The sequence below is a fragment of the Lagenorhynchus albirostris genome, chromosome 9, assembly GCF_949774975.1.
Source record: "Lagenorhynchus albirostris chromosome 9, mLagAlb1.1, whole genome shotgun sequence".
Lineage (NCBI taxonomy): Eukaryota > Metazoa > Chordata > Mammalia > Artiodactyla > Delphinidae > Lagenorhynchus > Lagenorhynchus albirostris.
The window spans coordinates 94,925,219-94,938,862 of NC_083103.1; the positions used below are offsets into that span (position 1 = coordinate 94,925,219).

Genomic DNA, 13,644 nt, shown 5'->3' on the forward strand with positions numbered 1-13,644 from the left:
CTTATTCTCCATCCCTTGAATCTTGTCAATACCCTCAACTTTCCCTACCTTGGAAACCCTGAGTCAGTACAATGTGACAGTTTTATCATTTCTATGCTCTAGCTGTTGAGTAATTTGAACAGTTCCCAAAATGTCAAGGTCAGTAGGATGGTTAATTTTATGTGTCAACCTGACTGGGCCATGTTGTCCAGATAGCTGGTCAAACTTTATTCTGGATGTTTCTGTGAAGGTGTTTTTTGGATGAGATTAACATTTAAATCAGCAGATTTTGAGTAAAGCAGATTACCCCATAATATGGGTGGGTCTCATCCAATCAGTTGAAGGCCCTAATGGAACAAAGATGACCTCCACCCTCTCCCCATGAGAAGGAAGGAATTCAGCCAACAGACTGCCTTTGGACTCAAAAACTGCAACTCTTTTCCTGAGTCTCCAGCCTGCCGGCCTCCCCCATCAGATTTTGGATTTGCCAAGCCTCCACAATTGCATGAGCCAATTCCTTAAAATAAATCTGTCTATATATACACATCCTGTTGGTGCTGTTTCTCTGGAGAACCCTAACTAATACAGTCCGTGCCCCTGAAGACCAGTAGTCCTCACGCTGAGCTGGGCTGTCACCTCCAAACACAGCCTTCCTCAGGGCTGTTTGTAGCTGTGTCTTCCTCTCCCACAACAGCTAGGCCCCAAACCCTTCTCCCCACCGAGTATCCTACTTCCCAGGGAAAGCAGAGACATTCAGGAGGGAGCTCCCTTAACTTACTTCTCTCATCCCCCAACCTTTCCCAACACAATCCCCCCCCACGCAAAGTATAAGATTTCTCTGCACCATTGCCCCCATTCTTCTCTATCTGGAAAGTGTCATTCCTACGGCCAAAGGCTAATGCCTCCACCTCTGATCTGAGTCCCATCTTCTCCCTCCTCCAGGAGCCTCCCCATAAATTATACCTCCCTCTCTCCTGTATCTTTAACTTTAAAAACAAAACAGGTGAGACTTTTCTGTACCCCCAATTCCCTCCAGTTATGTCTCCTTCCCTTCCCAGCCAAGCTTCTTCAAAGAGCAGTCTACACAGTTCTAACTCTCCCTCCTCCCACTTATCCCTGGACTCTCACAGTCTGGCTTCTGCCCCCCTCACCTGCAGGAACCTGCCCTGAAGGACACACACACCCCTCAAGATGCTAGGCTCAGGGACATTTATCAGTCCTTACCTTCAATCCTGACCTTCATACCGTTTGACACCTCCTTTGCAAAACCTTCCATCCACTTTCTACTGGTTCTCCTCCTAATGCTCATTCCTCCTTCATCAGCTTCTCGCCCTCCATCTGTCCTCTAGACACTGTGTTTCCCAGAATCCTGTCCTTGGTTGTCTTGTCCTTCCCTTCCACTACTCTCTTCAAGGACTCTTTTCTACATTTATGATTTTAACCATCGCCTGCCTCCCCTCTCTTCATCCCAGACCTCCCCGCTGTGCTGGAGCAAATGTCATTTTCATCTGACTTGCCCAAGATATTGGTATTAGTTATCTATTACTGCATAACAGCTTATCCCCAAATTTAGTGGCTTATAAAAGCAAACATTGGGCTTCCCTGGTGGCGCAGTGGTTGAGAGTCCGCCTGCCGATGCAGGGGACACGGGTTCATGCCCCGGTCCGGGAAGATCCCACATGCCGCGGAGCGGCTGGGCCCGTGAGCCATGGCCGCTGAGCCTGCGCGTCCGGAGCCTGTGCTCCACAACGGGAGAGGCCACAACAGTGAGAGGCCCGCGTACCACAAAAAAAAAAAAAAAAAAGCAAACATTTATTCTGAGAATCAGGAATCTGGGAAAGACTTAGCCGGGTGTCTCATGAAGTTGCAGTGAAGATGCCAACCTGGGCCACTGTCATCTGAAGGACTGACTGGAGCTGCAGGCTCTGCCTCCAAGCTCGCTCATTCACTGGCTGTCGGTTGGAGGCCTCAACTCCTCTCTGGGTCTTGGCAGGAGGCCTCAATCCCTTGCCACGTGGACCTCCCCATGGAGGTGCTCCCATGCCCTCCAGGGTGAGCAATCCATGAGAGCAAGGAGGAAGATGCAATGCCTTTTAGGACCTACTCTCAGAAGTGACCTACCATCACTTCTGTCATATTCTATTGGCCACATAGACCAACGCTGACACAACGTACCAGTCTTTTACCCACTGCCAATTCATTCTCCACACTGTTTCTAGAATGATCTTTAAGCAAGTAAAACACCTCAAAGGCTTTCTGTTTTCTTCAGCCTAAAAACCAAGCTCCTTAGCATAACATACAAAGCCATTGGTGACCCAACCGGGTAGCTAGTGCTCTCACCAGGTCCATCCTTTAATACTTCTTTCTAGCCAAGATGTATGGTTCACAGTTCCCAGGAGGTGTCAGGATAATTCACTTCTGAGCCTTTCCATGTGCTGTTCCCTCTTTTTGGAATATCCCACTTAGGAAGGCTAACTCTGAAACTCTCCAAAATTCAGCAACTTGAGAACAGGAATTGTGTCTTGTTATCTCTGTATCTCATCACCTAGCATAGTACCCACCATAGAGGAGTTGTTCGACAAATGTTTACTGAATGAATAAGTGTGTGAGAAGGCAGTTCCTGCATGCCTAGTACCCCTGTGGCATTTGTGGTATCCAAGGAGCAGCTTGTCCACCTCTCAATCACTCTCCCCTCTCAGACTAACTTTCCTGCCCAACCATCTCCCTGTGCTTCAATGACATGGTTGGAAAACACATTCTGAATTCTAACCCACCTCATTTCTTGCTCACTCTGTGACCTTGGGAACATTATTTATTGCCTCTGAGCCTCTAGTCTTCATCTGCACCAAGGGTTAATAAAAAGGAGAGGATAAGATAAATTACTTAAATTAATATTAATTGAACTAGATACTGTGCTAGGCACTCTTAAATAAATTAGCTTGAGCGATAGTCATAGTATCCTGGTGAGACAGACTTTATACCCTTTCTACAGAAGAGGAAACTGCAGCTCAGAGTAGTTATGTAGGTAACTCAGCCAAGGTCAGAAAACTGGAAGATTTGAGGCAAGTGGTTGTATCATAGGCAACATTAGAAAAAAATAAAGAAGCATCCAGTTGTCTTCCATCACTGAACAACTGAGATTTTCTTACTCTCACAGCTTTTTCCAGCCTAGTATCTCAAGGATAGAGGCTCTGACATTTCCCACCAGAACAACATTTGGTGAGCACTGCATCTTACCCCCAGGTCCAAGTCGCCAGGGTTTCCCCCGGTCTGCTCCTACAGATTCTGACAATGATCTCAACATTCCTTCTGCACCTTTATTTTAGAGCATATTTACACCTGTCATATCTTACTAGATAGATGGGAAAGAATGAGTCTTCCCATTTTACAGGTGAGAAAATTAAGGTTCAAAGTAACTCACCTAAAGTCATATGGTATCACTCCTCAACAGGACAGTAGTCCCCATCAGAAGTTGACATGCCCATGGAACCAAGGGGACATGTTCTTCTAATTGACTGGGAAGCAGAAGAGCGGCATTAGGGAAGGAGAACCATTAAGTATATCAGACAGACCTGAGTTCTGATCTGAGCTCTTTTGGTTGCAAAACTACCATAGTTCAATTTAAAAACAAAGAAGGAAGGAAGGAAGGAAGGAAGGAAGAAAGAAAGGAAGAACCACAGTTTAGAAAGAGTAGTTCTGTTTTAGGAGCTAATCTTTGTGGCAGAATAGAGAGATCAGGAGCTCCTTGAGGGCAAAATTTTATCTTACCTTCATATCCCTGGTGCTTGGCACAGTTCCAGGGACATAACTGGTATTTAATAAATGTTTGTTGTCTTGACTAGGGGATTTGGAAGGAAGGAGGCATGGGAGGGAACTTGAGTGAGTTGAGAATCAAGAATCCAAGGGGGAGACAGCCTAGAAAGAGTGGGTCCAAGAGAGAGACTCCAGGCATTTGTGGCCCTGGTTCCCTTTCTCCAAGCCATGAGGAAATCCTCCAGAGGAAGAGGGTGCTGTGGCTTTAAATGACTTCAGCGTTGTCAATGAATCTGCTCTGCTAAAAGAGTTATCCTCTTGCTCCTGCACTTGAGCTCCCCCTTCTCTCAGCTCCCCAAACCCTTCTCGGCTGCTATGATGGGATAATTAGATGCGAGCGCTCAGCACAGATGATGCTCCAGTTGCTTAGCAACTAATGGTTTCCATGGAGACCGCAAAGCACAGCCTCCAGAGCAGCCAGTGAGCAGCTCGGCAGGGCAGGGAGAAGACGCAACTCTCAGCTCCTCCAGAAACCTGGGGGGGCCAGGGGTGGGGAAGGGGGGGGATTGGAGGGAGAAAGGAGGGTTTAAAGGCACAGGCCCCTCTTATCCTTTTAAAATCTGGTCAGAGCTCTGCCCTCCCCTACCCAACTCCATCCCCTTCATAATTTCAGATGGGGATGGGGGCTTAGGAGTGGACCCAACACGACGCACTCTGCAATAAACCCAACCTCTTCTCCTTTCTCCTCCTGGTTTGTGACTGAAATGGGAAGGAGTCTCTTCCAAGCCCAAGTGTAAACATCCTCCCAGTTGGTGATGGGATTTGAAGAGTACTAAGAAGATCCCTCACCCCTGGAATTCCACCATTTAGTCTGTTCCCGCTCTCCAAAGTTCTCAATGTGCAAAAGATCCTCTTTCAGTTTGTAGAACGATGATAAGATCTGATCTAAAAGGGGACAAAAGCCAAGGTGCAGGAAAAACAGGATTCAGTTCTTCACCCAAAGGCAGCCTGTCCTGGGAGACTGAGGAAAAACACCTGCTCCTGATCTCCATCACGGGATCCAGAGCATGTGTGTGGGAGGGGGGAGGCAATACAGAGCATCTGGCGACTCAAAGTGTGGGTCTCCCAGACTAGCATCAATCAACGTTACCTGGAAGCTCGTTAGAAATGCAGAATTTCAGGCTCCATCTCAGACCCACTGAATCAGAAACTGCATCTTAACAAGATCCCCGGTGATTCATATGCACATTAAATTTGGAGAAGCGCTGGTCTGAGGCCCTCCTACTCTGCTTGGGTCCATGAGTCCTATCTTTATTGTCACCGCCTGCTCACACCCCAGGCCTTGAGCCTACCTTCCCACCGTGGGGGTAAGGACACAACCCCACCGGCCCCTTACGTCCCTACCAGGACCCCGGCCCTCTTCCAGGACTGGGGAAGCTAGAGTGGCTCCTGGAGCAGAAAGACACACATAACACTCTCTGAGGAGGTCTACGACCCCTCCTGACAAAGTATTCCATGTTCCACAAGTGGTTCTACTGCTGAGTCTCACTTTCCACATCCACAAAAGGTAGCCAATGACATCTACCTCCCAGGATGGCTGTGAGGGTAAGTGTGGAGCAACCAAAGACCCTGCCTGGGGCTCAGGGTAGGTGCCTTCTCCTCTTGTCTTCTCTCCACTCACAATTCCTCCTTCACGTCTCTCTAACGCTGATGGTGCCATCAGAGAAGTTGTGTCTCTTTTTCATTTTCTCCTACCAGGTCTCTCTTCTTTTATATTTATTTTATTTATTTATTTATTTATTTTTTATTATTATTATTTTTGCGGTACGCGGGCCTCTCACTGTTGTGGCCTCTCCCGTTGCGGAGCACAGGCTCCGGACGCGCAGGCTCAGCGGCCGTGGTTCATGGGCCCAGCCGCTCCGTGGCATGTGGGATCCTCCCGGACCGGGGCACGAACCCGCGTCCCCTGCATCGGCAGGCGGACTCTCAACCACTGCGCCACCAGGGAAGCCCCTATTTATTTATTTTTAATTTATTTATTTTTGGCTACATTGGGTCTTTGTTGCTGTGTGGGGGCTTTCTCTAGTGGCGGTGAGCAGGGTCTACTCTTTGTTGTGGTGTGCGGGCTTCTCAGTGCGGTGGCTTCTCTTGTTGCAGAGCACGGGCTCTAGGCATGCGGGCTTCAGTAGTTGTGGCGCACGGGCCTAGTTGCTCCACGGCATGTGGGATCTTCCCGGACCGGGGCTCGAACCCGTGTCCCCTGCATTGGCAGGCGGATTCTTAACCACTGCGCCACCAGGGAAGCCCCTCTCTCTCTTCTTTATTCTCAAACAGTTCACAAAGGTTGCTGACCAAGGCTGACTGTGCCCACCCCCACCCCCACTGGGTGGGTCAGTGCCCACCTCTCCGAACACTGGAAGTCCTCCCCGGCATCCTTGGTCCCACTCTCCAGAAGAATGGGAAGCCCTGTGCGCTCCCGGGCACCCACACCCCTCTGCCTCTCGCAGAGCTCAGGGCCTGGGCCTCAGTGGATGCCAAGAACTGGAACCCCTGGCTCTGCTGCCCCCACCCCCTACTACCTGTTTCTCTCAGCTTCTCTCCCATTCCTGCCCAACCAAGGCCCTTTCAGGAGCCCCTCAGGGTTATTCTCCTCTCCCTGCACACCAGGGCAAACTCAGAACTTGTCGCCCTCCTAGGAAGAGCCCCGCACCACCTGAGGGGAATGGTCCTCTACAGGCTGGGCTCCAGATGCACGTGAGGCAGGGACACTCATGCCCTTACACGTGGGTACCCCAGAAGAAGGGGTTTTCCTCCCCCCACCCCCCCACCCCCGCCTTAGTTACCCTGCCCCTCTGCAGGTGACTAAACCACCAAGATCCAGCCAGGGCCTCCCCCTTCTTGGCCTGAGGGTTAGCTCCCCATCCTGAAAAACCTGTCTGGGGGCCTCCCCTGAGGCTGTAGGGCCCAAGGGGCAGGTTGGACAGGATTCCCCTCTAGCCCCTCCTACCCCCAGGACAAAATCAGGCACCCCCGGGGGAGGGCCGCACTTTCCTTAGGAAGCCACAGCCTGCCAGCACCCACCCCAGCTCCCAGCTATGGCATCTCCGCTGCCTGTCCGGACCTTGTCCTTGATCCTGATTCTGCTGGCTGTCCTGGCCCCCAGGGCTGCAGGTTTCTACCATCTCTGGCCGGGGTGGGGAGGGGCTCAGGGGTCTGGAGAGGAGGGACTGTGCCTTCCAGGGCTCTCAAAGAGGGCTGGTCTGGCCAGTTGGGGTTGGGGGACTGGTGATGGCAGTGACCAGGCATCAGTCACTGGGGCCCAGGGCACACTCCTGGTCCCAGATCCAGGAGGCAGGGAGGTGTGGGGAAGAGTCCAAGGCTATGGATATGGGTGGGGTTGGGCTCTGCCCGCTCCTGGCACCCAGGGTCTAGCGGCTTGGTGGAGCACCTAGCTTCTGCAGCTCAAGCCTGCCACCTGGTGGTCACACAGGCAAAAGACTCGTGTTCTGCAAACGCACTGCAGAATAGGACTCCTCATCCTTAGAGAGGACCCGCAGGGGTGGGGGGCAGATCTATTGATGAGAGGGGGATTGATCCTCACCTGTATCCCCTCCTTGCCCCCCAGCCGACTTCAACATCTCAAGCCTCTCTGGTCTGCTGTCCCCAGCGCTGACGGAAAGCCTGCTAGTTGCCCTGCCCCCCTGTCACCTCACAGGGGGCAATGCCACACTGATGGTCCGGAGAGCCAATGACAGCAAAGGTCTGCTACCCCCTCCCAAGCATACCCTAGTCCCCAGAGATCCCTTCCCAGGACACCCGTCATCCCTCCTCCCACTCATCCCTTCCTATTGACCCCCTTCTTGGGCCATCCATACTCTAAATACTGCCCTTCTCCTTGGGGTCTCCAGAAACTTGACCCTGCCTCACACCCCCAATTTCCTGCCCAGTGGTGAAATCTAGCTTCGTGATGCCTCCATGCCGCGGACGCAGGGAGCTGGTGAGCGTGGTGGACAGTGGGTCTGGCTTCACGGTCACCCGGCTCAGTGCATACCAGATGACAAACCTAGTACCAGGAACCAAATACTAGTAAGTACCGGACCCTGGCCTGGGGCATCTGTGGGAGGGCCTACAGGAAGAGAAGCTGGGTCCTGACTTTGGTGTTGGTTGTGGGGGTCAGCATGGGGGAGAGTGAGGGCACAGCTAAAGGGGTCAAGAATGCACCTCTCCTGGGCACAACAGGAGGCATAGCTGTGAAGGGGGAGGCCTGGGCTCCCTCTTACCCTAAGTCCCAGATACTCACTGAGGATTCTCTCCTCTCTACCCCAAATCTCACCACAAAAGCATTTCCTACCTAGTGACGAAGGGGGCATCCACTGAGTCCAGTAGAGAGGTCCCAATGTCCACCCTTCCTCGTAAGTAACATCTCAGGGCCCCCAAAGGCTTTCCAGGCCCCTCCCACCCCATCCCGCAGCTGCCCCTCCCTGTGCTCCCTTAGCTCCTTTGCTTACCTCTATCTTCACACTGAGCCCTTGGCATTTTAAGTGGCTGTTGACTCATCTGGCCGCACCGCTAAACTTTGTGGGTAGCGATTGTGTCTGATTAATTTCTGTATCCTCAGTGCCTGACACAGGAGATGCTTCGTAAATGTGTTTTTGATGGATGTCTGGATCCCTCCAACGAGTCGTTGGTTGGTTGGGTGAATAAATGAGTGAAGGGATGGTTGGTTGAATGAATGGATGAGGGACTAGGCTGGGAGCCTTGGGAAGGATGGGGGCCGCTCCTGACCACAACGGCCTCCCTCCTCTCTTCTGACAGGAAGGAAGGCAGAATCTATTGGGCTGGGAATGGCCCGGACGGGGGGCATGGTGGTCATCACGGTGCTGCTCTCTGTAGCCATGTTCCTGCTGGTTCTGGGCTTCATCATCGCCCTGGCACTGGGTGCCCAAAAGTGAGGAGGACAGCACCAGGCAGCAGGCTCCTCCAGGAAGTCCAAGGCACCGTCCATTCCCCCAGCTCAGGGCCCTGCTTTTGCTCCTGTCTCCTCTGCTGAAAAGACTGCCTGCTCCCAGGCCACAGGTGTCAGGCTCTGGCTCCTCTGGTGCCATCAACTCCCCTCCCTGCCCCCTCTCCACTGCAGCTCTTTCCTCCCTCTGTCCCCCTCCTTGTCCCCTAAGGCCTCACCTTGGCCCAACACTCCCTATTATTCCCCTCATCCCACTCGTGTCAGAATTGGTTTTCCTCCCATTTCACCTCTTTAACCAATACCTACCCCTGACAGACAGGAATTTTTCCTTCCCTCAGTGAAATTAGTTCCTACAATAAAACCTGATGCCATGTTGCTGTGTGTGTTTCTCTTCAACGCGCTCCACTTTGGGGTGAACCTACAGAATCTGTGTCCAGGCTGCAGCTGCTCCCAGTCCTCTCTCTGCCCTGGAACCCCAAAGCTGCTTTTCCCAGGAGGCAGGAAGGGGTGGATGGGATAAGAATCCAAGAGTCAGGGACTTCCCTGGTGGTGCAGTGGTTAAGAATCTTCCTGCCAATGCAGGGGACACGGGTTTGAGCCCTGGTCCGGGAGGATCCCACATGCTGCGGAGCCACTAAGCCTGTGAGCCACAACTACTGGGCCCGCGAGCCACAACTACTGAGCCCGCGAGCCACAACTACTGATGCCCGTGTGCCTAGAGCCCGTGCTCCACAACGAGAGAAGCCACTGCAATGAGAAGCCCGCGCACCACAATGAAGAGTAGCTCCCACTCGACACAACTAGAGAAAGCCCGTGAGCAGCAACGAAGACCCAACACAGCCATAAATAAATAAATTAATTAAAAATAAAAAAGAATCCAAGAGTCAGCGTTCTCAGATTCATACCTGGGCTGTGGGTTTTGCACCTTCCAGAGCAGGCCACCCAAGCAGGGGCCTGGGGTGGGGGTGAGGCTGAGGCTGGTGCATCACGTGGGGCCCTGAGGGCCTTTGTGGGGACCAGCAGAGCAAGGGGAAGCGCTGGGGGAAAGAGAGGCTCTGACAAGGAAAAGACAGAGGGCCACTAGAGTGAGACCCAAGGACAGGGTGCTGGGGGCAAGGGGAGTGGAAAATAGACGAAAGAGTCTCTAGGAGGAGAGAGCAGAGGTGGAAGAACCCTGCCGGAGGGGGCAAGAGTGGTACTGCGGGGTAACGGAGGGAAAAGACGGGGAGGGCTCATCCTCATTCGCTTGTGTCCTCGCCAATATATATTCCTTCTAAGGATCTTTCCCTTGCTCTTAGGGTAAAGACCAAAATCTTTGAGGTGACCTTCAAAGACAGCCCTGGGTCTCTCCCCTAACTGCCCCTCTGGCTCTCACCGTGTGCCTTCTAATGTCCTGTGTTTCCTCTTGCCTCAGCACCTTTGCACAGACTATTCCTTAAGCCCAGGCTGCTCTGAAGACTGCCCCCACGCCCACTCCATTCTATTTGCATAGTTAAGCCAGCTTCCCCAGGGAAGCCTTCTCTGACCTCCACCCCCCATTAGGTTGGGTTCTCCTATCCCATCTTTCATAGCATTACTATGTTTATTATTATGTTTATGTGATTATTCACTTGTCTCCCCACCAGACTTTATGTTCCCTGGGAGTTGTCGCTTTGCTCCCAAGGGCCTATAGTACCTTTGCGGTGCCTGGGACACAGTGGATACTCAATAAATATTGTTGAATAAGGGAACGAAAGAATGAATTAACAAGCCCCTGAAGAGAAGGCGGGGGCTAGGAAAGTGCCAAAAATTCTGCAAAAACAATAAAAAATGACACAGAGTTAGAAGATGCTGGAACAATGGTCTAATGATCCCTTTCTAGAGTAATCCAGGAGCCCGGGAGAGGGAGGCAGTGGAAGAGAAGAACAACAGTATCTATTAATTCCACAAACACTAACTTAGCTTTTTTTTTTTTTTTTTTTTGCTGTATGTGGGCCTCTCACTGCTGTGGCCTCTCCCGTTGCGGAGCACAGGCTCCGGACGCGCAGGCTCAGCGGCCATGGCTCACGGGCCCAGCCGCTCCGCGGCATGTGGGATCTTCCCGGACCGGGGCACGAACCCGCGTCCCCTGCATCGGCAGGCGGACTCTCAACCACTGCGCCACCAAGGAAGCCCGATACACTAATTTTAAAAGGGCTATAGGGGTGGGGGTGTGATGAACTGGGAGATTGGGATTGACATATATACACTAATATGTATAAAATAGATAGCTAATAAGAACCTGCCATACAAAAAATAAATAAATAAAATAAAATTCAACAACAACCAAAAAAGGGCTATAGGGGACTTACTTCCCTGGCACTCCAGTGGTTAAGACTCTGTGCTCCCAACGCAGGCGGCATAGGTTCGATCCCTGGTTGGGGAATTAAGATACCGCATGCCACACAGTAATAGCCTAAAAAATAAATAAAAGGAAAACTAAATAAAAATAAAAAATAAATAAAAAGGGCTACAAAAGAGTGGATGCATTACAATAACATTTTTATAAGACAAAAATGAAACACTCATAAGGAAAAAGATTGGAATAATATACATCAGAATGTAATTAATTATTATCTCTGGTTGATAACAAGAATGATTTTTATTTTACTGTTTTTTCTTTGTGCTTTCTATACTTCCAAGTTTTATGTATCAAACATGTATTATTTTTATCATTAGGTAAATTGTCATAAAAGTTATTGTTATTATTGATATTAAAGGTAGAGTCCCACTAAGTTTTTTAAAAGAAAGCTGTTGTTTTCACCATAGTTAAAACAATATTTATTGAGGGTCTCCTATGCACCAGGTACTACTCTCAAAATTTCTGGTTGGGACTTTCCTGGTGGCTTGGTGGGTAAGAATCCACCTGCCAGTGCAGCGGACACAGATTCGAGCCTTGGTCCAGGAAGATCCCACATGCCACAGAGCAACTAAGCCCATGTGCTGCAACTACTGAAGCCCGCACGCCTAGAGCCTGTGCTCCGCAACAAGAGAAGCCACTGCAATGAGAAGCCCGCGCACCACAACGAAGAGTAGCCCCCGCTCGCCACAACTAGAGAAAGCCCATGTGCAGAAACAAAGACCCAACGAAGCCAAAGATAAATAAATAAATTATTTTTTAAAAAATCTGGTCTAGTAGACAAGCAACAGGCAACACAGTATAGGGTGGATGAGCTCTGATGGGAAAACCCAGTAGGCACAAAGGAACCAGAGGGGGCTGCCTCACCCTCTGGCCAAATTTGAACAATTTAAGAATTAAAACAAATAATTACAGTACTGAATTATGATCCACTCTGTAAAATAAGAATCAATCCTTTGAAAAAAAAAAAAAAGAATCAATCCTTTGAGTCCATACTGATAACAAATAAACAAAATGAGAAGGAAAAGCTTTTCTTTACAATAGAATGCCAACTAAATAAATGGAGATGGAATGATTGATTTAGAAAAATCAGGGAATTCCCTGGCGGTCCAGCGGTTAGGACTCAGTGCTTTCGTTATGGTGGCCCCGGGTTCAATCCCTGGTTGGGGAACTAAGATCCCACAGTCAAAAAAAATAAATAAATAAAAATCATCATTTCAAGTCCATGATAGTAATGATTGATTTAGGCAAGAATCGTAAATAGACGCTAGAATCTGTCGGTCCAAACTTGATGAGAAACAGTATTTTAGATCACTTTAAAGTATCTCCCCACAAATTGCTTACTAATTACAAAAGAAAAAAAAAGGTAACTTCACAGTTGAGAAACATGATGGATACCACAAATAATGAGTCAAACTGACATCATGGGCCTGTTGATGTGATGTACTAAGAAGGAAACAACATCACTTCTCTGGTATTGTTGCCAAAAACACATAATCTAATTATGAGGAAATTAGGGACATTCTACAAAATAAATGGCCTGTACTCTTCAAAAATGTAAATGTTATGAAATATTTAAAAGTCTGGTGGGAGGGTGGTGGGATGAATTGGGAGATTGGAATTGACATGTATACTCTAATATATATAAAATAGATAACTAATAAGAACCTGCTGTATAAAAACTAAATAAATAAAATTCAAAAAAAATTAAAAATAAAGAAATAAATAAAAGTCTGAGAAACTGCTCCAGATTAGAGACTAAAGAGACATAAATATTAAATGCCCTGCATGATCCTGAATTGGATTCTAGACCAGAAAACAAATTAAATAAAGGACACTATTGGGACAATTGGTGAAATCTGAATAGAATGTGTATATTAAACATAGTATTGAATCATTGTTAAATTTTGATGATTTTCTTGTTTCTGATTATGTAAACCAATGTTTTTAGGAAATACACACTGAAGTATTTGTGGGTAAAGGAACATGACGTCTGCAAATTACTCTCAAACAGTTCAGAAAAAATAATGTATGTCTTACATACATGGAGACAAAAGCAAAAATGTGATGAAATGTTAGTAATTGGTGAGTTACAGGATTTAGGTATACTGGATTTTTTTATAGTATTCTTGGGACTTTTCTGTAAATTTGAAATTATGAAAAACAAAATTTAAATATCACCATTCAAAAAAATAAAATAATAAAAAAATCACCATTTAATCCTATCTCCACCATGTACTTACAGATGTAACCTTGGATAAACCATGAAATCTTCCACACTTCTAGAAAGTAGCTATTAATACCACCACAGGATCATTCTTCAATGGTAGACTGATTTACTAAATAAAAGAGCTTGGTGCAAATGTAGAGGGGAAAGAGGGCCTGGGGTACCTCCCTTCTGGACCCCCAAGGTTCCCAAATGAAAGCGGCGGGGGGGGGGTGCTTGCAGAAAGACGTGGCAAGAAGCACTCCGTGGAGGCTCGAGAGCAAGGGTGTCAGCTGGACTGGGCACACCTGAGCGGGCTCCGACCCAAGTCAATCAGAGCGCGGGTATTTGAGGAAGTGCTTCCCA

General features: G+C 48.9%; 1 protein-coding gene and 1 long non-coding RNA gene across 4 annotated transcripts in view; one reads left to right on the forward strand and one right to left on the reverse strand.

The window, feature by feature from the left end:
- LOC132526362 (uncharacterized) overlaps positions 1-13,644 on the reverse strand; it is a 44,776-nt gene that overhangs the window by 13,381 nt on the left and 17,751 nt on the right. For both annotated transcript variants that reach the window (XR_009542540.1, XR_009542539.1), the window contains exon 3: positions 11,026-11,129. This is a non-coding gene — a long non-coding RNA (uncharacterized LOC132526362). The remainder of the gene's footprint in view (positions 1-11,025; positions 11,130-13,644) is intronic.
- Positions 5,794-9,070, forward strand: UPK2 (uroplakin 2). Of its 2 annotated transcripts, none has more exons than XM_060160542.1 (5): positions 5,794-6,903; positions 7,358-7,492; positions 7,680-7,818; positions 8,074-8,144; positions 8,548-9,070. In XM_060160542.1, the coding sequence occupies exons 1-5, from the start codon at positions 6,828-6,830 to the stop codon at positions 8,682-8,684; spliced, it is 558 nt and encodes a 185-aa protein (XP_060016525.1). In that variant the 5' UTR covers positions 5,794-6,827; the 3' UTR covers positions 8,685-9,070. The 2 variants fall into 2 exon arrangements, with proteins under 2 accessions (XP_060016525.1, XP_060016526.1); XM_060160543.1 differs by having other exon boundaries at positions 8,626-9,070.

Coding starts and splice junctions, on each gene's coding strand:
- UPK2 (XM_060160542.1), top strand. CDS start 6,828: ATGGCATCTCCGCTGCCTGTCCGGACCTTGTCCTTGATCCTGATTCTG. Junction 7,493..7,679: donor GAGAGCCAATGACAGCAAAG/GTCTGCTACCCC, acceptor TTTCCTGCCCAG/TGGTGAAATCTAGCTTCGTG. Junction 7,819..8,073: donor GTACCAGGAACCAAATACTA/GTAAGTACCGGA, acceptor TCACCACAAAAG/CATTTCCTACCTAGTGACGA.